At 40.4% G+C, this 24371-nt stretch overlaps 1 protein-coding gene across 2 annotated transcripts in view; it reads left to right on the top strand.

Moving 5' to 3' along the window:
* Positions 1-24371, top strand: part of NWD2 (NACHT and WD repeat domain containing 2) — a 174902-nt gene that overhangs the window by 60644 nt on the left and 89887 nt on the right. For both annotated transcript variants that reach the window (XR_012021925.1, XM_072807816.1), the window contains exons 2-3: positions 1484-1572; positions 24250-24366. Coding sequence is in view for 1 of the 2 variants with exons in the window: in XM_072807816.1 (XP_072663917.1) it covers positions 1484-1572; positions 24250-24366 (206 nt within the window). In the remaining variant the exon portion in view is untranslated. The remainder of the gene's footprint in view (positions 1-1483; positions 1573-24249; positions 24367-24371) is intronic.

Raw genomic sequence — 24371 nt, 5'->3', positions numbered from 1 at the left:
CAGTCCTTAAAATGAGATGAAAGATGGTGGGCCTCTGATCCTGAAATTATATAAATCATATTAAAACTTACCTTACTGCCTCTACTAGTGCCATAATAGCACATGGACACTGCTCAAATGTACCACTCCCTCACTTGGTCCTCCTGCTTCCCCTTTGGACGTAGGGCCCATGTTGGACCTATGGTTAGAAAAGACCCTATCCATTTGGACTGTAGGGTAACCTAGAAGCCTTGTATTGAGTCTTTGGTTTCCCTATAAACACTGGTTTCTGTCACTATGTCAGGGCTGCAGCTGCATTTCAGACGCTTGAGATTGGTTATTTACGTCTCAAAATAGTCTTGACAACAGTGGGAAAGTAGAGTAGGTCAGCGCACCATATGGTTGAATTTGCATGGACAGATGAACTTGAGAATAATAAGGAAAGTCTTTTAAACTGGCTTTTAGCGATAAATGTGGGATGCAAATATTTCATAGCTATGGCTGGGATTGAGGTACACTTAGCAGATGGTATTTTTCAAGAGATAAGACATTAACCTAATTTTTTTAGATTGCTGTTCTCCTATTTCACTGGAGTTAGTTGGGCAAGGACAGCCTCTGTTTGCTGTGATCATTTTACAGCATCATTGATGCAGAGCAGCACCCAGCACAGGTGGCTTTGGAAATCCCTTTCAGTGCAAAACATTCAACATTAAATACATACTCTGTGGTTCTTCTGGTTTCAAGTTCTCTGTTGCTTCTCTTATGTTTTTTTTTAAGGACATGAAGAGTAAAAATGATTTTTGAAGTTTCTTCATGGTGTAACACATGCAAAACAATTACCCTCTCTGATACAACAGGCAGTCCTTGTGCCCAGGGTGGCAGGCGTTACTCTGCTAAACCTCTGACCAACTGAACCCACCAGGCATGCGATGTGCTAGTTTGGAAGTTGGCTCCCGCAATTTGTCTTTCCTAACCATTGTCCCAATTGCCTGGATACTGTACTGAATTTTTAAAAGTCGAATTATTCCTAAATACTATAGAAACGATGATAGAAATTGGATAAGTTTTGGAATCAGTAACTAATGTGTGTGTGATTTTGTAACTTTTGCATGTAATGGGGATAAAAACACCTGACAGCTGATAACCCTACGATTTTTCCTTCTGCCTTTTCCAAAGACAACGTGGTCTGGCCATTTAAGAGATTCACATGAGGCTCTGGAAATGTGAATTCCCAGCTCTGCCAGTACGCACGGAAGTGGCCAGTGGGGCTCCCCTCCATCCCACAGGCTTCTTGTACACGTCTGGCAGGGAGGTCTCCTCCCCCCACCCCACCCCTGCTCTGTTAGGAGCAGCTCTCCTCCCCCAGTAATCAAATATCCCATCATTTCATAATGGGCACCCAAGTTGATTATATTAATGCTAATATTTGTGAGCTTATCTTTTTTTCAGAAATATGTATGTGTGGACATAACTCCCTTTCTATGTGTTTGTTTTTCTACCACAGATACGGGAGCAGAAAGACAGGCACTAAGAGAAAATGTGTATCCCAAATTGAGAGAATTCTGCAGAGAAAACTATGGATTAGAATTTCAGGTAACTCTGACATTAATTTCATTTTTAGTATGTCAGCTCAATGACGTTTGTGCTTGCTTATTGTCACAACTTCGATGTTACAAAAAAAAAAAAAAAAAACATGTCTTAAGCCCTGAAATTTTTCATTTCTTTAAGCATGGGTAAAAAGGAACACTGGAAGATGGAAATAAAATATTTAGTCATTTTGGGGGGTGCCTGGGTGGCTCAATCAATTAATCATCTACCTTCAGCTCAGGTCATAATCCTAGGGTCCTGGGATCGAGCCCCACATTGGGCTTCCTGCCCAGTGGGGATCTGCTTCTCTCTGCCCTCCTGCCCCTTTCCTTCTATGCTGTCTCTCTCACACACATAAAATCTTAAAAAAAAAAAAGTCATTTTTGGTATTTTGCACTTTTATGCTGTTTCTTGGCCCCTGCCTGCTATTAGCTCATCTTCTCCTTTAAAAAAAAAAAATAAAGATTTTATTTACTTGTTTATTTGAGAGAGACATTGAGAAGGAGAGAAAGTGAGTAGGGAGAGGGGCAGAGGGAAAAGGAGAAGTGGGCTCCCCTCTGAACAGGGAGCCCAATGTGAGACTCGATCCCAGAACCCTGGGATCATGACCTGAGCTGAAGGCAGATACTTAACTGAACCACCCATGCACCCTCATGTTTTCCTTCTAACCATGTTTATTTGCTTCTTGCTAATCTCCACCCTTCTCAGGAAGGTGATGGTTGCTGAGCCCATGCCTCTCCGCTGTGGTCTCTAGAAATGGTTTGCACCTAAAAATTGGGACCAGCTTTCTCCCCGGTGTTTTCTTTTAGCAGTCTGGCCAGCCCCTTGCCTTCTAGCTTGCTTTTTAGTTTTTGTTCACATCGTAGAATGTCCTTTTTCCTATTTCAGGGATTTGCCATTTACCCAAATATAAAAAATAATAATAATAACATCAACCTTTCTAGAGACAATAACTCTGCACGACATTGCTAAAGTTCATGAACACCTTGGCATTTGTAGACACCACTGATTTTGCCACCTGACAGAAAAGTACTAGGAAACATTGGGCATATCTTGAACATCCTCAAATTTAAAAAGTGAGTGGCTCCTGGAACAGATAGCATTATTTAGCCAGAAGTTTTCAACCTCATTCACAACGGATATATTAAGTACATGTTTACATTGGTAAGTGAGGAGTATGTACCAGGGGTCTGTGGTATAAGAGTGCAAAATGCATCTTTGTTAGTGGAAGAAAACTCCACCCTTCATTTATTTCCTCCTGCATATTCATTTATTTCCTCATGATGCTTTCTGATGTGATGAATAAAATAGTTGATCTCCAAATGGCTTCAGTCCCCATGCCTGCTGTCAGCAGCAGGCCCTTAAATGACACACATATTGAACAATTACTCATAAATCACCATTTGCTAGGTAAATGGTGAACTTAAATTCCTTGTTGCGAATTCAGCACTGTCTTCTCTGAGGAACCTGATTCTACTGATAACAGGGTCTCAATTGTTACCAAAATTCCGATCCGTCAAGATTCGCAAAGACATAGATACTCCTTGGGGACTCAGTTACTCTAGAGAAAGTGATGTGTATCCAAACATGTTAATCCCATCTTTGAGTTTGTTTGGATTTGCATCTTTTTTTTTTTTTTTTAGTAGAGAAAGTTGTTGAGCCACAGACCAGCCTGCATGAAACATGGTATTAAAATCAGCTGAGGGGAGAAAAGTATATTTTCTAAATTATAAGCCCTCCCAGGAAGAGACCAATGAAGCCAGAGGAAAGCTGTAGAAGGCAAGGTCCATGGAATAAATTGACAGCAAAGATCATTCTAGGTAGGTGCATTGAATGAGTCATTGAGGTACTGGGCAGCAGTGGAAATCACATTAGGCAAAGAAAAGCTGGGACTGAACTCCCAACTTTCCACTGTGACTCCCTCAGTAGGTGTCTGAAATAGGAAGTGGTGACCGCTTTGTATCTAAAGTTCTGTTTGGAATAAAAATATGCAGGGTTGCGGAGATCCCTGGGTGGCTCAGCGATTTAGAACCTGCCTTTGGCCCAGTGTGTGATCCTGGGGTCCCGGGATCGAGTCCCACATGGGGCTCCCTGCATGGAGCCTGCTTCTCCCTCTGCCTGTGTCTCTGCCTCTCTTTCTCTATGTCTCTTATGAATAAATCAATAAAATCTTAAAAAAATATATGCAGGGTTGCATTTGCTTCCCACCTTCTGAGCTTAATAGTAGCTAAAATATATAATGCTTGAATCTTCTAAGAATATCCTTTTTAGTATAGTCTCTCTTTTAGTAGATTGATTATAGATCTCCCTGAAGATATGTTTTCTAGTGAGATGGCTCTCCTTTCTCAGCTGCAACAAAATGTGATGCTGGGAGCTTCATGAAAAAAAAGTAATTTACCTGTATAGTACTCTGGATTTCTTCTTTAGCTGTGCATTGAACCCAGAGGAAATGAATTTCTTAGACTTACCCAAACGTATACTGGTCTCTCGTAAGCTTCCTTGCCTTTTTTATGCTATTCCTCTCCATCCACAATGCTTTGCAACCAGCTTCTTCCCCTGCCACCCCCAAAGTTCTGCTCATTCTTAAGACTCTTGCAGATCCTAAGTCAGGCCCCCCTCTCCTTCTGACCACAGCCCTGGAGCTACATGTCCTCCGTGTGATTCCTTGAACACTTCAAGTGCATTCTCATTTAAGGTTTTTGCCCTGGCTGTACTTTCTTTGTGGAATGTCCACTCTGTCATCTTCACATTGGAGCTTTCTTAGGGTTCTCCAGATCTCCCCAAAAATGTTACTTCCTAGAGATGCTTCCCTCAGGACCCAATCTAAAGTAACCACCTAGGGGATTTCTTTTACATCACCCTATTTTAGTTATTTGCATAGCATGTGTCAGTATTGGACGTTTTGCCTTTTTCATGTATTGGCTTGCATATTGTCTCTGTCACAGGAGATTGTAAGTTTCACAAGCACAGGGTCTTGTCTGCCTTCATGACAGCTGTATTATTCCTCATCCTAGAATAGTGCCCAACCCATAGCAAAAGTAGATAGGAAAAGTGTTGAACAAGTGGATGCCTTTCTGAGTATATAAATGAAGTCTCAGTCCAAATATTACTTGCTTAAGGAAGCTTTCACTGACCCCCTGGCCCTTCTAGGATATGCCATGTACCCTCCTCTTTGCTCCCTGTAATGTAATATGTAACTCTCAGTTGTGCATCCCATTTGTTCAAGAAGTATTTGTTGACCGTTGAGCACAGGCAAGGCAACATCCCAAGTGCTGCGAATACAAAACAACAACAACAAGAACAACAACAACAACAACAAAGATCCTCTTTTTATGGAGCTTCCAATGTTATTGGAGGAGGTAGACAATAAGCCATAAATACCCAGTGGTTATAGATGCATTTTATTGAGTAAATGCTTTTAGGAAAAGGAAGACAGGATAAGGAGATTAGGGAATGTCAGGTAGTCAGAGAAGGACTCAGTGATAACCTTGGAACAGAGATCTGTCAAAAGTGGTGGAGCAAGTCTTGCAGGTGGTGCCTTGGTAGGAGAATTCCAAGCATTGGCAACCAGAAAAAGGGAGTATGTTTAGAATATTCTAGGAACAGTAAAGAAGTCAAGTGTGGGTGGAGTGGAGTAAGAGAAATACTTGTAGTAGAGGACATCAAACTCATATGAGACCTTCTGTGCCAAGATTAAGGACGTAGAGTTGTCCTGAGTATGAAGGGAAAGGGGGACATTATAGGATTTGTATTTAAGAGGGTTGCTCAGGCTCTGTAAAGAGACTGGAATGGGGGTAGGGGGAGTAGTAGAAGCAGGAGGGTGGTGCAAGTTAAGAAGTGATCGTGGCAGGGACTAGAGCAAGTGATGGAGAGAATGAGACATCTGGTGAGGTAAAGTTTTCATCATCTGTCTCTAAGGTCTCAATGTTCTTAGGACTGGAACTGTGTCTTACTCAACATCTCCCAGTGATGAGTCAAGTGTCTGGCACCTAGTAGACCATTGAGTTAAATATTATGGAAGTGGTAGAAAATGCAATTACATTTTACACAAGACCTTCTAATTTTACCCCTATAAATGCCTGTTGGGCAGTGTCTTTAGTGTTTCCTTAATTTTTTTTTCATATAAATGAAGATGTTTAATGAAAAAAGGATAATCAAATCTTCTGATTATGAACTCCAGTTAGTTCTATGTATGATACACACAGGTCGGTTGTTGCCCAGGGATAGAAACAGATGAATGGAAGGAACATTGAGCTCACTCAGGGCAGAGAACACACATGGCTTCAGAAGAAGACAAGGTGTTTAAGGAATATGTCATTTGACTTGCCAGTGTTGGGTTAATGCCCTTAGTTACAGAGAAGAGGATAGAAAGGGAGAATGAGGGGAATAAGATGGGAAAAATAAAGGCAGATTGGGGTGAAAAGCTGGTGGTGCAGGACCCAGTGAATAAAGGACTCATATCCACAGGTGCCATCTGTTCTTACTTTCCAAGGTTTCTGCTCCATTCTTACTGCCCAGACTCTAGTCTAATCCTCAATGGTTCAAAAATTGGATAAATGATAGGACACCTGGGTGGTTCAGTGGTTGAGCATCTGCCTTCAGCTCAGGGCGTGATCCTGGAGTCCTGGGATCAAGTCCCACATCAGGCTCCCTGCAGAGAGCCTGCTTCTCCCTCTGCCTGTGTCTCTGCCTCTCTCTCTCTCTGTGTCTCTCATGAATGAATAAATAGAATCTTTTTTAAAAAATTGGATGAATGAAAAGCAACTGAGCTCTTTCCCCACTTACTGCCAGTTGGTTACAAGTTGTTGAGGAAGAGACTAGTTCTCACTTATTTTCAAGTCCCCAGGGCCTGAAATGTTTCACATTTAGTAGGGTTTAGTAAAAGCGTGCTAAGCAGAACTGCCCACACCATCGCCCTGCTTGAGTTTTTCTATACATCACCACCAGAGCAATCTTTACTTAAATGTCATGTTGTCAGTTCCTTTGTTTAAAAGCTTTTAATGGCTCCCTGCTGCCTACGGGGGTCCCTCTTTACTGTGACTCAGCTGTCTGTCCAAGTTCATTTCCCATTCTCCTCAACACAAACATGCACTCCAAGCCTGTCCTCAGAGCACGTCTTGTGGATTGCTCATTCTTGACTTTTTTATCAGAAATACCCTTTCTTGGAGCACCTGGGTGGCTCAGTCAGTGAAGCAATCTGCCTTTTGCTCAGGTCATCATCCAGGGGTCCTGGGATTGAGCCCCACATTGGGATCCCTGCTCGGTGAGGAGTCTGCTCCTCCCCCCAACTCTTTCTCTCTCTCACAAATAAATAAATAAAATATTTTTAAAAGATTTTATTTATTTATGAGAAACACAGAGAGTCAGAGATACAGGCAGAGAGAGTAGCAGGCGTCCTGTGAGGAGCCTGATGTGGGACTCAATCCCAGGACCCTGGGATCATGACCTGAGCCAAAGGCAGACACTCAACCACTGAGCCACACAGGTGCCCCTAAATAAATTATTTAAATCTAAATAATCTAAATACCCTCCCCATTTATGTTCCTTCTGAACTGACCACTAAGCACCCCTCAGACAGATTGATGCCTTTGGTCAAAGGTCTTCTGTTGTACTCAGAAAGGCATTGGGCATCAGGCTCCCTGCTCAGCGAGAGCTTCTCCCTCTCCCTATGCCTCTCCCCAACCTGTGTTCACTCTTTCTCTCTCTTACTCTCAAATGAATAAATAAAATCTTTAAAAAAAATACCCTTTCTCTTCTCCATCCTGCCCCTGCCCTCAAAATCCAGCTCAAGGCCTAGCTTTCTTAAAAAGTCTTTTCCAATTTCCAATTATCCTTCCACTTCTACTCTGTGAACTCTTATAAGTCCACCCCTCCCAGCTCCCCCACTCTGATACTCTGAGCCAGCAGTAAACCCATTAGGGCAGGAATCTCTAAAGGGGGTGCTTGACTCATCTGGGGGCTTAGGACACTTCCATTTTGAACATGATCCTCATTTGAGTCCAGTCCTTCAACTCTGTGTCATTCCTTAACAATACCTTCTGAGAGCCAGCTTTTTTAGTGGCACCTAGTATTTATTTCATTTCATCTTAGTTACCAGTGTTTGTGAACCTGTTCCTTTTTCTTCACCTTTAACATCCAGTAAACCCAGGGTTTTTCCCATCATCACACCCCCAGTGAGAGTGCTGTCTTGTCTTTGAACCTGTGCCTGTGAGTGGTCCTCATGTCTGCATCTCTGACTCTCTCTCCTCTAGAGTTACATGAAGATAATTCTCTGGTTTGGGAATATTAATATATCTGAGTGGAAACCATCCTTCTCCCCTTTTGTAGCTTCTCAACTGTTGCTATTTTCCAGTCTTCCAAACTTCAAAATCCTGGCTTCTAGTGTATTCTTCACTCTTGACAACCTACAAATTGCCTGTTCCTGTTGATTCATCTGCCACAGTGTTTCTTAGAAGCTCACCTTTTCTTCCCATTTCACAAGACTCTGTCTTTACTCAGCCTTCCGTTTCTTAATAGCTGAGTGACTACAGCAGCCTTTTCCTGATCTTTCCCTATCCTGGGTGTTCTGTCTTCTGGGCCAGACTATATACAGATGCTCAAGTCCTCTTCCTTAAGCAGTATTTACCAAATTTAATTTATTTTTTCACATTTTTACTTCTCAGAAATAGAATTCATCTTACAAATAAACGGCGTGTTGTGGTGTAATTGACAATGTGTTTCTTTTTTTAGTGGAACATACAGTATTGGGGCAGCCTACAACTGATCATGTTTGCGATTCAATAAAATACAGTACATTATGTCATTTATGGGGGATAATGGAAACGTGTATTTTTCTGTTAGACTAGGATTCAAATGCTAGGTTTGCAAATTACCCATTCGGTGACTCTGGGCAAATTGCTTGATTTCTTTGACAGAGTTGACCCTTCTATAAAATTAATGGGATAGTGTCCATCATCCAAGATCATGATGAGAAGTCATGAGATAACACAAAGTGCCTGGCACATGGAAAGTACTCAGCCAATGTTAATTTGTTACTGCCTTTCACTTTTTTAAGTCTTTTCTCCTAATTAAGAACTTGAATAATTAATGAAATTATTTATATGCATTTTTCTCATGTCTTTTTGAGTACAGCAGAAGACCTCTGACAACGGTATCTATCTGTCTGATGGGGTGCTTAGTGGCTGGTGCAGAAGGAATATAAATGGGGAGAGTATTTAGGAAATATTATATCACATACTAGAAAGACTAAAAACTTTAAAGGTCAGGCTATCAGCTTGAGAGAATATTTCACTAAATTCTTTTAATCATTTCCTTAGCACGTCAATGGTACTGTAGCACTCTGAGCCTGGAGATCTAAAATACAGAGTTTGTCCCTAAAGCAGAGCCAGAACCTACCCCACGTAGTCTCTGGGAGGATGTGAGAAGGGGAGAGAAAGGAAGTGTCAGTAGATACACTTTTCCTTTCCTTATTCCGAGTTCTGCTTCAGAAAAGGGGCTGTGGGTTGGATAAATGAAAATGAGTAGATAGGTAGTACTAAGGGGATCTTGCCTCTGCTGTCTACTTAGGACTCCAGAAAGAGATGGCCATACGTTAATCACACCCCACCCCTGCAAATAGTCATGGGCATGGGCATGTCATGGCCATGGCAGCAAGCAACCATGTAGTTTAACTTTCCCAAGCTCCCTTCAGTTATCATGTGTCATATATGCTGAGTTAAGAGCCAATGCTAGTCTCCATGACCAGGAAGAGGTGACCTCAAAAAAGGCCCATGGTGAATAACTGGATGGAGCACAGGCCCAAGGTTGAGGGTGGCTCATCCGTAGCAGGTTAGTCAGCCTGGCTTGGCTGCAGAGCCACACCAGGATCTGACCAAACTGAGAGGGAAATACCAGTCCATGGGTGACAACCACCCCAAGCCCAGCCATGATGCCAACAACCAGGCAGATAGTGGGCATCATGTGTGGACCATGCCCAAGAACTCCCATTTCTTCCCCTCAGGATATGAGGTCCTCTGGAGATCATCTTCAGGAAAAGAAGCAGGGGGACAGGGAAGCCCAGTCTTTTGAGAGACTCAGCATTCTGATCGAGGAGAGAATAAGCACTTTTCATAGACTCCTTGCACACATCAGTTCAGACTAAGGTTTAAGGTGGACAGAACCGAAAGTTCACTTCCTCCTGCTAGCCAGAGGGTGGAGGCTTGGACAGGAAGCCCACAGTAGTCTCACACAAAATTAAGAAGCCACATCCTCTGTGTGCATCCAGGTTGTGGGTTAAGTGAAATTCCATGAATCTCACATCAGCTTCATCCTTGGGAAAGATTGCTGACTTGAATTGTCGCTTGGTCTCACAGCGGAGGTGCGTCCCCAGTTGCCTCCACCCACCGTTCCTCTACCCCAACCTTCCTGTTCTTTTCCAGCCCCATCTCCTTCTCTGTTCTCACTTTTTTTCTTCCCACCGTCTGCCTGCTAACCAGTCTTAGAACACGTTTTGCCTCCCGTGTTGCCAGAACGCATCATCGACTTTCTAACTGACAGGATACATTGTGATGCCCTTGGTCTGTTCTCCACGTTGTCAACGAAATCACCTTTTTCCCATTTCCTCTAAAGCGAGAAACGTGTCCTCTCGTTGGATCACACGCTGTTTCGCTTGGGCCAGCACGTCAGTTTGTCTGGCTCACTTCACATTTCAGTTCTGTCTGTCAGGACCTGCGCAGGTCTTATTACCAAGTTGATATTCTCTGGAAGAATCGGAAGCATGAGACATAACCCTTCTCCCATCCAGGAGCCAGTTGGTGAAAGAGGGGGAGGAAGATTGATAAAGTCGGGAAAGGGAAGGAAAGAAATATGTCATAATTGACCTTCGTCATGCCAACGTAATTGTAGGGGTTGACTCGTCATTTCTGCAGCATGGGAGGGCTCTTCTGGAATTCTCATGCCTGACTTCCTAAGACAGCATTATTGTTCATCCTTCACTTGTATGCTCAGACACTCTTCTGCCTAATAGTTCTCCTCAGTATAGAGCACTGGCACTGTGGGGAGCTCCAGAACCTACTGGATGAGCTACACTTTGCTGAACATTAAATTCTGCTCAGTTGTGGCTGGCTGGTGACCCCAGTCCTGGAAATCACCCAAGAAGACTAGTCCTTCACTAAGCAGAATGAGAGATCCTCATTTGCAGGTGACATTTAAGTGTCCCAATTGTGTATGGTCACTGTGAAGCCTTTCTCACATTCTTAACACAAGGCAGCTCTTTCTTCCCATCTTCATTTTTCTTTTTTTGTTTTTTTTTTTAAGATTTTATTTATTTATTCATGAGAGACACAGAGAGAGAAGCAGAGACACAGGCAGAGAGAGAAGCAGAGACACAGGCAGAGAGAGAAGCAGGCTCCATGCAGGGAGCCCCATGTGGGACTTGATCCCAGGACCCTGGGATCACAACCTGAGCCAAAGGCAGATGTTCAACCACTGAGCTACTCAGGAACCCCTCATTTTTTATTTCTTGTAGCAGGGAGAGGAGACCTTTAACAAGACTGCACAGTAAAAAGATCACTCATTTAAGAGATCTTCTTTGTCAGTAATTAGTTATAAACTGTTGAAAAAGTGTCTTCAGCTCAGTTTTCTATCTGTAAAACCAAGTGTTTCTTGGGCTTGGTCTTGGCTTTCATTGGCTTCCACAGTGATGATCCTGTGACCCTATCATCTCTGTATGGACAGGCCATCAACATTTTTGTCTTGGCAGGTCTGTTCTATCTAAGAAGTCCCTCTTCTCCAAGAAACAGTCTCCTGTGCCTTTAACCTTCAAGTCCAGGGATGCCTGGGTGGGTCAGCGGTTTAGTGCCTGCCTTCAGCCCAGCATGTAATCCTGGAGTCCCGAGATCAAGTCCCACATTGGGCTCCCTGCATGGAGCCTGCCTCTCCCTCTGCCTGTGTCTCTTCCTCTCTCTGTGTATGTCTCTCATGAATAAATAGATAAAATATTTTTTAAAAAAAAGTTAAGTCCAGATTTCTTCACTGTTGTCTACCCCCAAATCCCCAAGGCTAGATTTGGCGATCCCCTGGGCCTCATTTATTTATTGACAGACATTTACTGAGCCTCTGCTCTGCACTAGGCGGAGTTGTGGGGACAGTGGATACCCTTGTATTGAAAGCCAATCTCATTCGTGCCTTCCTGGAGTTATGAGCAGTGGTGAGGGTGCCACTGGCTACAGTGGAAATGTGGGGTGCTCTGGGCATGCTGCTCGAGGCATACGAACAGCAGTTGGGGAACTGATGTCCAGGCTGAATCCTGAAGGATGGATGGAAGGAGATGCCCATGTTGAAAAGAAAATTTCAGGGACCCTGGGTGGCTTGGCAGTTTAGCACCTGCCTTTGGCCCAGGGCATGACCCTGGAGACCCAGGATCAAGTCCCACATCGGGCTCCCTGCATGGAGCCTACTTCTCCCTCTGCCTGTGTTTCTGTCAATCTCTCTCTCTCTCTCTCTCTCTCTCTCTCTCATGAGTAAATAAATAAATAAAGTCTTTAGAAAAAATTTTAAGCAGAAGGAACATCTTTTCCTAGGCATTTGAGAAAGAACTTTATGTTGTACTGACTGCCTACCAGGCGCTTATTCTAAATGCTGTGTGTGCGTTACGTTGTTTAATCATTGCCATAAGCCTCATCAGTAAATTCTATCTTCTCCACTTTATTGCACGAGAACACTTAGAAACACAGAAGTGAATCACTGCTAGAGATCTCACAGCCAGTAAGCAGCAGCATCAGGATTTGAACCAAGGCAGGGTGGCCCCCATGTCCAAGCTGCTCTTAAGTCACTGCCCCGAAAAGCTTCTTGCATTTATTTACACATTTCACAAAAATGTATGTGGATAGGTACAGATGTGTAAATATAAGGATTTGTGTAAATATACATGCGTGTATAGACATACAGGCATCTCAGCATATATTTACACACTTGTACAAACACGTGTGAAGAGTATATATGTAGCTAGAGCATGAACAGTGAGGGAGAACATGACATGAAATGAGGTCGGGGAGTTAGGTAAGGACTAGTTCATGGGGGTCTCCTAAAGTAGGTCAGAGATCCTGGATCCTGCCTTCAGGCCGATAGCGTGTATTTCAGGAAGCACCATAAAGTTAATAGCCCAGGGTCAAATCCCACCTCTCCTGCTTGCTACCTCTGGGACCTGGGACAAGTCACTTTCTCTTTCATTTACATGACAGAGAAAATATTCCTAATCTACTTTAGAAGTTTAAGGAGTGACGTAAACTTATGTGACTACTTCATAAGTTTAAGTAGAGTCATAAGTGACTCTGTGTAGTGTCTGGTAGAGGAAGAGGAAGTCTCAGCTCTGGTGATCAGATCTGCCTCAGTATAGTGAACGGAGTGGAAGGGGCAAGGAGAGAAGCGAGAAGCTACCGTAGGGAGTCACAGTAGAAAGACAGGCACAGGTGCACTCGGGGGCCTTCCGAAACCTTGGTTGCTGAAATTCCAGTGATGGGGACAGAGCCAACTTTGGGTTTTTCACTCAGGACATACTTTGTGGTTGGTGTGCTGCCACTGAAGAAAGCGGGTTCCCGTATGCAGCCTGCAGCTACTCTTGCTTTCTGGAATGAGCTTCTCCAACTTATACTCAACACAGATGCACCCACAGTGGCTTCTGCCTCGCAGCTCTTTCTCTGCCCGCAACAACTCCTGCTGCCTTCTCTCTGCCTGCATGTCCATTAGGCCTAGAAAGTCAGAGGTCTTGCCATCTATGGTTTATTTTTCTTTACTATCACATTATAATTTTTAGGGCTGTCCAGAGGCTAAGTCTCCCAAGATGCAGAGACCTCATGGGTGAGCATTTAATCGTCTCATGAGGCTTTGGGTGAAGCATCCTCCTACATCAGACTGTTGGACCCTCTTTCTGGTGATTGTGAATGACCATTTGGGCCAGCCCATTCTCCCAGGGCTTGATTTAGCACCCGACTTTCCAGGAAGATTCCCATCTTAGTCATGTTCCCGTACATCTTAGTCCTGTGTCTCATGACCAAGATAATAATCACAAGGTGACCTAATGTCAGTATTTGCTATAGTTCTCGTAAAAGTGCGGCCATGGATGATGTGGAGCTAAAGAGGGGTTGTTGTTGTTGTATCCCCTGCATCTCAGGGAAGTCGTTCTAAACATAGCAAGAATTACATACCTATACACCATAACTCACCACTGGTAAACGGTATCTGGGGAACCTAGTCTGAAGTTAAAGACTCCTCCCTGTTTACTAGAACACTCTAGTAACAGGACACAACTAAATAAAAACCAAAGGAGTGCTGTATTGACCTTGAAATTTATGTCCACAGCACAGTAATGTTGCCCTCCTTCAAAACCTTCTGACCTGTTATGTGTTCTTTTGAATATTTTTAGTGGTGGCAGATGTGAATTCCTTTAAGAATAGGTGTGATTTTTTAAAAGCACTAAAGGTCTTTTCGAAGCTATATCTTATCTACATAAAAACCAGTAGGCTAGGAAAATACCATTTTTAATAAAAACAAACCTAACAATACAGTGACAAGAGTTTTGGTTTTTTTGTTTGTTTGTTTGTTTGTTTGTTTGTTTGTTTGTTTTTTAATACAGAATGAGATAATTCCTGCAGAGGAAATTATAGGGCAGTGACAAAATCCTTCAAACAGACCTGTAGCCTCCCTCTGGAATAACTTTGAGAAACAGCCTTCATTTCAGTACTGCTTTTATTCAAAAACAAAATCTGTCATGTCATCTCTGTAGTTCCATTTTTGCTTTGCATTCAGGTAGTGTCTTATTATAGCATGGGAAAATTGAGAAGGAAAATATTTTGGAAAACACTTAAAAGCTCTTTCTGAAGAAATGATAGTGCAGAGCTGTTATGAATTCAGATTTGACCTTTTTCTGGGTAAATCATGAGGTCATTATATGTTTCTTACAGGTTGCTTTATTGTTTGTTTGGTAATCTTGGTATTTAAATGGCTATGTCTGATTCAAGTGGCAAAATTTGTTACGGCTTTTATTTGCTGGCTTTTTGTTTTCAAACTTATTCAGCACATGAAAATCATGATAAATTAGCCTCCCTAAGAATATTTTAAAGCAAGTTCAATGGTTTTAAGTAAAAAAAAAAAGATAAAATCGAATTACTTTCCCAAGTGTTTATACCTAATGATGAAATAAGTAAAGGCACATAAAATGTGCTGTCAACAAGTTAGTATTCCAATAAATAGTAAATTAGATTCAGTGTCTGCAGTGCCTGGACATTAGGCTAAAAGCTAAACTTAATTTTTGTAAGTATATAATAAATCTTGTCTTGTTGAGCACTTTGGATTCCACCCGCTTTTTGCCAGCTATTGATCATGCGGATATATGGCAGATTTGCTTGGCCAAAATGGTGTTTTGTGAGGCATAAGTTAGATATTTCATTTATTTATTTCCTCTCTGCCTTCATGGTTGCTTGATTTTATCTTTTTTCATCATTTTCTGCCCATAAAGACATTTGAGAAAGAATAATTTAAAGGAGGAAAGCTGGAAGCTAGAGAACATTCAAAGAAAGTGACCAAAGTAAGGAGACATGGAATTAGAAAGGCCTGGATGAGGGCCAGGGTGACCAGACTTTAAATAACAGATGCAAACACTATTACAAAAGACTTCCATTGGTGGCAAATAAATCATGTGCCCCTTAGGCTTCTATTTAAAAACATAAGTGAAAGCCTTGTTTTGATTTTTACCTTCGTCATTTGTTCCATATATATTTGGTTAGATCTAACTGTTTACTCTTAAAATGCCAGGTGCTTGATTTAAACATCTGTTCTTGCACTCAATTATACTGTGAGGAGGGGATGTAAGACCTATAGAAAATCACAAGACTAAATAGAGGTACAAAGTGTCATTGCAATGTAATCCACATACACAAAATTCTCCCATTTAAAGTGTATGATTTGTGGGACGCCTGGGTGGCTCAGTGGTTGAGCGTCTGCCTTCGACTCAGGGCGTGATCCCAGAGTCCTGGGATCGAGTCCCACGTCGGGCTCCCTGCATGGAGCCTGCTTCTCCCTCTGCCTGTGTCTCTGCCTCTCTCTCTGTCTCTCATGAATAAATAAAACCTTTCAAATATATATATATATATTTAAAAATAAAGTGTATGATTTGCATGTTCTAGACATTTCACATAAATGGCATCACACAACATATTCCTTTGTGACTAGCTTCTTTTACTTAGAACAAAGTTTTCAAGTCTGGATGAACAACATGTTCCATCCATGTTGTAACATCAGTATTTCGCTACTTTTTATTGCTGAATAATATTCCATTTATAGATATACTGCATTATATTTATTCATTGAACCCTTGATGAACATTTGAACTGTTTCCACCCTTTAGCTATTATGAATAATGTGGCTATGAACATTCGTGTGCAAGTTCTCATGTGGACATATGCTTTCATTTATCTAGGAGAACCGCTAGGTCATGTGACAACTGTTTAACCATTTGAGAAACTGCCAGGCTTTTTTCCAAAATGGCTGCATTTTATATTCCCACCAGCAATGTTATGACATTGCTCCACATTTTCATTAACACTTGTTATCGATCTTGTTTACAACAGCCATCGTAGTGAGTATGAAGTATTATCTCCTTGTGGTTGATTCACATTTCCCTGATGATTAATGACCTTCAGCATCTTTTCATATATTTATTGGCAATCTGTACATGTTCTGTGGAGAAATGTCTACTCAGATTCTTTGTCCATTTTCAATCAGGTTGTCATCCTATTGAGTTGTAGGAGTTCCTTATGTATTCTAGATGCAATTCCATTATCAAATAGGGTGCTCTTTTTACTTTCTTGATAGTGTCTTTTGAAGCAAAGCCCAAAACTTCAATTTTGAGGAAGTCCAATCTGTCTTTTATCTTTGGTTACTTGTACTTTGCTGTCATATATAAGAAACCATTGTCAAATCCAGGTTCACAAAAATTTACCCCTATGTTTTCTATAAAACTAGTTTCATTGTTTTAACTCTTCAATTTGTGTCTCTAGGGATCCCTGGGTGGCGCAGCGGTTTGGCGCCTGCCTTTGGCCCAGGGCGCGATCCTGGAGACCCGGGATCGAATCCCACATCGGGCTCCCGGTGCATGGAGCCTGCTTCTCCCTCTGCCTGTGTCTCTGCCTCTCTCTCTCTCTCTCTCTCTCTCTCTCTGTGACTATCATAAATAAATAAAAATTTTTAAAAAATTAACAAAAAGAGGCAACCTTATAAAAAAAAATTTGTGTCTCTAATCTATTTCAAGTTAATTTTTGTAAATGGCGTGAGGTCGGGTGTCTAACTACATTATTTTGCATGGGGATATCCAGTTGTTTCCCTGCCATTTGTTGAAAAGACAATTCATTCCTCATTGAATTCCTTTGGCACCATGTTGAAATTTGTTCACCATAAGTATGAGGATTTACTTCTGGATTCTCAGTTTTACTCCATTGAATATCCTTAGGCCAGTACCATACTACCTATTGTACCTTTGTAGTGAGTTTGAATCTGGAAGTGAGAGTCCTCCAAATTTGTTCTTCTTTTACAAGATTGTCTTAGCTATCCTAGGTCTCTTTTAGGATCAATTTGTCAATTTCTGTAAGTAAGCCACTTGGGAGTTTTATGATGACTGCACTGAATCTAAAGATTAATTTGGGTAGTATTGCCATCTTGATTCTCCCAGTTCATTTACTTGGGATGTCTTCCAGTTTAACTCAGGTTATCTTTAATTTCTTTCAATAGTGCTTTGTAATTACAAGAGTATAAGTTTTACATTTCTTTGGCTTAATCTGTTCTTAAGCTTTTTATTCTTGCTGATGGTCTTTTAAATGGAATTGTTTGCTCATTCCTAGTGTGCATAAGTATATTTGTTTTTTGTATATTGATCTTGTATCCTACAACTTTGCTCAACTCGTTATTAGTTCCAACATTTTAAGACTATTTATTTTAGAGAGAATGAGAGCTCACATGCAGCAGAGTCATGGAGGGTGTTGAGGAGGAGTGACAGAGGTGGAGGGAAGAGGAAGAGGGAAAGAATCCCAAGCAGACCCCATGCTGGGCATGGAGCCCAACACAGAGCTCAGTTTCACAACCCTGAGATGATCACCTGAGCCAAACCCAGTCAGATGCTTGACTGAACCACCTGGGTACCCCTAGTTCCAACATTTTTTAGTGTTTTTTTTTGAAGATTTTATTTATTTATTCATGAAAGACACACAGAGACAGAGAGAGAGACAGAGAGAGAGAGAGGCAGAGACACAGGCAGAGGGAGAAGCAGGCTCCACGCAGGGAGCCCGATATGGGACTTGATCCTGGGACTCCAGGATCACACCCTGGGCCAAAGGCGGGTGCTAAACTGCTGAGCCACCCAGGGATAACTTTTTAGTGGTTTTCTCAGGATTTTTAATATATAAGATTGTATCATCTGTGAATAAAGATAGATCTACTTCTTCCTTTACTATCTGGATGCATTTTATTTCTTTTTCTTGCCCAATTTCCCCAGCTGGAACTCCAGTACAGTGTTGAATAGAAGTGGTGAGAATGAATAGCCTCTTCTTGTTCCTTAATCTTAAGGGAAAAGCTTTCATTTTTTATTAAGTATTCTGTTAGATGTAGTTTTTTCAGGTATGCCCTTTATTCAGGTTGAGGAAATTAATTTCTATTCTTGGTTTGTGTTTTCATCATAAAAGGGTGTCGAATGTTTTTTCTGTCTCCTTTAAGATTTACCATTTTGCTTTTGCCTTTATTCTATTGATACATAGTGCATTACATTAGTTAATTTTCTGATGCTAGGCCAACCTTGCATTCCTGGGATGAATACTACCTGGTTCTGTTGTATAATACGTTTTATATGCTGCTGGATTAGGTGTTCAAGTATTCCTGAATACACTTGAGTGTTCTAGCATCCTTCCCTTTTGTTTTATATTCATGAGCTATTGCTCTGTAATTTCCTTATATTTTTGTCTGCCATTGGTACTAGGATCATACTGGTCTCATAGAGTTAGTTGGGAAGTATTCTCCTAATTTTTGGAAGACTGTGAAGAATTGGTGGAATTCACCAGTGCCTCCATCTGGACCCATGCTTTTCTTTTAAATAGCTATTTAATCTCTTTCCACATTTCTGTTGACATTTTCTGTTTTGTCTTGAGTCTATTTTTGTGATTTGTCTCTCTTTAGATATTTGTCCATTTCAACTTAAGTAATCTAATTTATTGGCATATAGTTGTTCATAGTATTCTCTAATAACCCCTTATTCCTGCCACGCCGGTAGTAATGGCCTCTCTTTCACTTATGATTTTGGTAATTTGAGTCTTCTCATTTTTTTAAAGATTTTATTTATTTACTCATGAGAGAGAGAGAGAGAGAGAGAGAGAGAGGCAGAGACATAGGCAGAGGGAGAAGCAGACTCCCCACAAGGAGCCCAATGTGGAACTTGATCCTGGACTCTGGGATTACAACCTGAGCCGAAGGCAGGCACTCAACTGCTGAGCTACTCAGGGGTCCCTCCTCATTTTTTTTTTAATACAGCTAAAGTTATGTCCATTTTCTTCTCTTCAAATAACCAACTTGGTTTCATTGATTTTTGTCCTTTTTTTTAACTTCTGGGGGATGTTTTTTGTATATTTTTTTTTATTGGAGTTCAATTTGCCAACATATAACACCCAGTGCTCATCCAGTCAAGTGCCCCACTCAGTGCCCGTCACCCATTCACCCCATCCTCCCACCCACCTCCCCTTCCACTACCCCTTGTTGGTTTCCCAGAGTCAGGAGTCTCTCATGTTTTGTCTCCCTCTCTGATATTTACCACTCATCTTCTCTCCTTTCCCCTATAATCCCTTTCACTATTTTTTACCATTGGTTTCTCTGTTCAGTAATGTCCATTATCTATTGTTTCCTTCGGCTAGCCTTGGCTTGCTCTTCTTTCTCTATTGTCTTTTTATTTAAATTTAATTAGCCAACATATAGAACATCATTAGCTTCAGATGTAGAGTTCAGTAATTCATCAGTTGCATATAACACACAGTGCTCATCACATCACATGCCCTCCAATGTATCCATCACCCAGTTACCCTATCCTGCCTCCCCTCTAGCAAGCCTCGGTTTCTTTCCCATAGTAAATAGTCTCATTTTTTGCCTCCCTCTGATTTCTTCCCATTCTGTTTCCCTCCTTTCCCCTATGATGCTTTCTGCTGTTTCTTATATTCTTCATATGAGTGAAAACATATGATAATTGTCTCTTTCTCTATTTGACTTATTTTGCTCAGCATAATACCCTCCAGTTCCATCAACATCAGTGTAAATGGTAAGATTTCATCCTTTCTGATGGCTGAGTAATAAGTATCCCTGTGTGTGTGTGTGTGTGTGTGTGCGTGTGTGTGTGTGTGTGTGTGTGCGCATCTCACATTCTCTTTATCCATTCCTCTGTTGATGGACATCTCGGCTCTTTCCAGTCTGGCTATTATGGAAATTGCTGCTATAAATGTTGAGGTACAGGTGCCCCTTCAGGTCACTACATTTATATCTTTGGGGTAGATACCTAGTAGTGCAATCGCTGGGTCTTAGGGTAGGTAGCTCTATCTTTAACTTCTTGAGGAACCTCCATACTGCTTTTCCAGAGTGGCTGCACCAATTTGCATCCCCACCAACAGTAAGAGAGTTCCCCTTTCTCCACATCCTTGCCAACATTTGTTGTTTCCTGACTTGTTAATTTTAGCCATTCTGACTGATGTAAGGTACTATCTCATTGTGGTTTTGATTTGTATTTCCCTGATGCTGAGTGATGTGAAGCATTTTTTCATGTGTCTTGGCCATTTGTATGACTTCTTAGAGAAATGACTGTTCATGTCTTCTGCCCATTTCTTGACTGGATTATTTGGTTTTTGGGTGTTGAGTTTAAGTTCTTTATAGATCTTGGATGCTAGCCTTTTATCTGATATGTCATTTGCAATTATCTGATATGTCGTTTGCAAATTATCTTCTATTCCATTGGTTGCCTTTTAGTTTTGTTGACTATGTCTTTTGCTGTGCAAAAGCTTTTTATCTTGTTGAAGTCTCAATAGGTCATTTTTGCTTTTGGACTCCCTTGCCTTTGGAGTCATGTCTAGCAAGAAGTTTCTGTCTGTGTTCTCCTCTAGGATTTTGATTGATTTCTGTCTCACATTTAAGTCTTTCATCCATTTTGAGTTTATCTTTGTGTATAGTATAAGAAAATGGTCCAGTTTCATTCTTCTACCTGTGGCTGTCCAATTTTCCCAACATCATTTGTTGAAGAGCCTTTTTTTCTCCTGGATATTCTTTCCTGCTTTGTCGAAAAATAACTGACCACAGAGTTGAGGGTCCATTTCTGGGTTCTCTATTCTGTTCCATTGATATAGATGTCTGTTTTTATGCTAGTACCATACTGTCCTGATGATTACAGCTTTGTAATATAGTGGGAAGTCTGACACTGTAAGACTTGTAATGCCACTGGCTTTGGTTTTCTTCTTCAAAATTCCTCTGATATTTGGGATCTTTTCTGATTCCATGGGATTATTTATTCCACCTCTGTGAAAAAAGTTGATGGTATTTTGACAGGGATTGCATTGAATTTGTTGATTGTTTTGTATAACTAGACATTTTAATAATATTTATTCTTCCAATTCATGACCATGGAATTTTTTTTTCATTTCCTTTTGTCTTCCTCAACCTCTATTGTTTTAAGGTAGATTATTGGTTTGAGATCTTTTTAATATAGGTGTTATAGCTAAAATTTCCCTTTAAGTACTATTGTAACTGCATCCTGTAAGTTTTGGTATCTTGTGTCTTTGTCTCAAAGTATTTTTTAAATTTCCCTTGTGATTTCTTCTTTGACTTCTTGGTTAGGAGAATATTGATTTCCATATATTTATGAATTTCCCGAATTTCTGTAATACTGATTTTTAATGTCATTGCCTTATGTTCAGAAAACATACTTTATATCATTTAAATCCATCTTAGTTTACTGAGGGTTGTTTTATTATCTAATAAATGTCCTCTCCTGGCCAATGTTTTATGTTTACTTAAGAATGTATATACTATTGTTGGGAGACTCTTCTATAAATATTATATCTAGTTAGTTTATAATATTGTTCCAGTCTTCTACTTTTTAATTGACCTTCCTATTCATTCTTCTCTTTATTGAATGTGAAATATTTAAGTCTCCAACTATTATAGTTGAATTGTCTGTTTTTCCCTTTACTTCTGTTGTACTTAATACATTTTTCAGCTATTAGTTGTATTACATTTATAATTGCTATATCTTCCTGATGGATTGACTCTTTTATCATTATAAAATGTCCCTCTTTACCTCTAGTTACATTTTGTTTTAAAATCTCTTGTCTGAGATCAGTAGTCACGTGAGCTTTCTTATGGTTACTGCTTGCATGATATATCTTTTCCATCCTTTTGAATCCAAAGTGTCTTGCCTATAGACTGCATATAGCTGGATCTTGTTTTTGATCTAGTCTGACAATCTCTGCCACTGATTGGATTGATACATTCACACTTAATATAGTTTGGATTATATCTGTTATTTGACTTCTTTTCCCTCCTATATCTTTTGTGTTCCTCTATTTCTTTTACTTTTTTGCTTTGTGTTAATTCCTTTAATACTTTTTCACTATATTTGAGTTATTGCTTCATAGTTATCTTAAGATACATCGTATCAGAATCTACTTATAATTTATACCAACTTAATTCTAGTGAGCTATAGAAGGATTACTCCTTTAGAGCTCTATGCCCTTTTTGTGCTATTGCTATATATATAACCTCTATATATGTTATGAATCTAATTATATTGTTATAATTATTTTATATAATTTTAGGTAATTTAAAGAGGAGAGAAGAGCTAGTATATATTTATAGCTTTTGTTATATTAGCCTTTATATTTACCATTTGTTTCTCTTCATTGGTTCTGAATCAGACCTTTCCTCAGGTATGTCTTTAAATATGTTCAAACAGTGTCAGCCAAAAGCATGGACAATAGGCTCTGTGAATGATTGTCAGTCCATGCATGGCACAGCTAAGAGTTAGCATTCACATTGCAGATTTGTGTTTTTGGCCATTTATTAGTAGATGACCAAAAATGTCTTGTTCTAATAATCTCAGTAATTTACAGTTCTATCAAATTAAAGTTTCTGTGATGGTGAAGTGGTCTGTATCTGTGCTTTCCAACATGAGAGTCAGCAGCCACATGTGGCTATGGAGTATTTGGATTAATTTTAATTTCTATTTAATTTTAAATAGCCACAGCTACAGGCTTTCATTTGGGACACTGAAGTTATCATCTCAGGTGTACTGTTCCTTGATATTGTGATTCAACTTTATAAGGTAGATCAAAGGGAAGAACCTCCCCCCCAAAAGATATGTGATAGTTTCATTTATTATATAACTTATATCTTGAGGGAGGCAGGATGGTGGAACGGTAGGGGTCCTTATTTCATCTGCCCCCCTAAATTTAGCTAAATAACTTTCAAACCATCCTGATCACCTATGAATTTAATCTAGGATGTAATGAACGAACAGCTGGAATGCTACAAATAGAAAAGTGACCGCTTCTTCCAGGCTAGAAGTGTGGAGAAGAGAGGCAGAAGGGATATATTGGGAGATGAGACATATCTTTATCAGCCATCTAAAAATTCAAACACAGATTGACAGAGATCTGATACAAACACACCCCTGCAGGGCCATGGCCAAGAGATGAGAAGTAAACAAAGTCCCTGAGATCTGCTAGGGGCACAATTACTGGACGCATGCTCTGTGCTTGCATCTCACTGAATGCCAAACAGCCAGTAGGGAGAGGTTCTTTTTCTGCTTGTGGGAAACAAAGGAAATCTTCAAAGCTATAATCGGAAACATTTACCTTATGCAGAACAGCCTTGAGTAAAGGGAATGGAACACACATTGCTCTTCACAGCAGATTTTTCAAAGAGTGTGCTTCTAAATGTCTTTACAGACTCTCAGAATCTTTCCTCATAGTCTTTGAAGTAAGGAGATAGAAGATCCTATTATCCTCACTTCTCATTAAAGCATACCACCTTTCATTGTTTCCAATACATGGTTTTCAGGCATATATTGATGAAAGCCAAACTGCTTTCGGATGAAAGAGACATAAACAAAATCCCCGTGGGATAAAGCATCATAACAAGATTGTTTTAGGTTTTAAATTTTTTGCAAGAAAGTTCCATGTTTCCTGTTAGGTCGGTATATGTTAATGTCTGTTGTCATTTTCCCACCTCATATTAAGATACACAGTAATATCATACACTATCTTTTTGTCTCAAATAATGTGATAACCATATCCCAGGTGCTTCCAAACACTTTTTTTTGAAAGCCTGTTACCGTTTCAATGTAATGAAAGCCTGCCCTGCAAAGCCTCTGACATTTAACATTTCATTTTCTCTGGGGCCATGTCAACAGTATAATAAGGAACAAAAGAAATTATAATGTTCATCCCTAGCCTATCATGGGATTTTAAAAAAATAGATTTGAAGAGATCTTAAACATAATTTTCCCTCTCAAGGTAAAACATGCTGCAAAGAGAAAAGTTAAAAGTCACTCAGCTTAACATTGTAAATAAGAATAAAGCCCACAGGTAAATGAAGTTTTCCTGCAGATAAATTAACACTGCCTCATCTGTTGGTTCCCAGGTCATAGATCTCTACTGGGGCATTGATGAAGATGAATGGGACAGCCCAGAGCTCCAGAAGACTCGCATGAAGCTGCTGGAGGATTGTTTGAAAACTTCTGCAGGTCCATGTTTTGTTGTGGG

The sequence above is a fragment of the Canis lupus genome, chromosome 2 (assembly GCF_048164855.1).
Source record: "Canis lupus baileyi chromosome 2, mCanLup2.hap1, whole genome shotgun sequence".
Taxonomy (NCBI): domain Eukaryota; kingdom Metazoa; phylum Chordata; class Mammalia; order Carnivora; family Canidae; genus Canis; species Canis lupus.
Note: the sequence above shows the minus strand (reverse complement) of the source record. Positions and strands in the feature narration are given on the sequence as shown.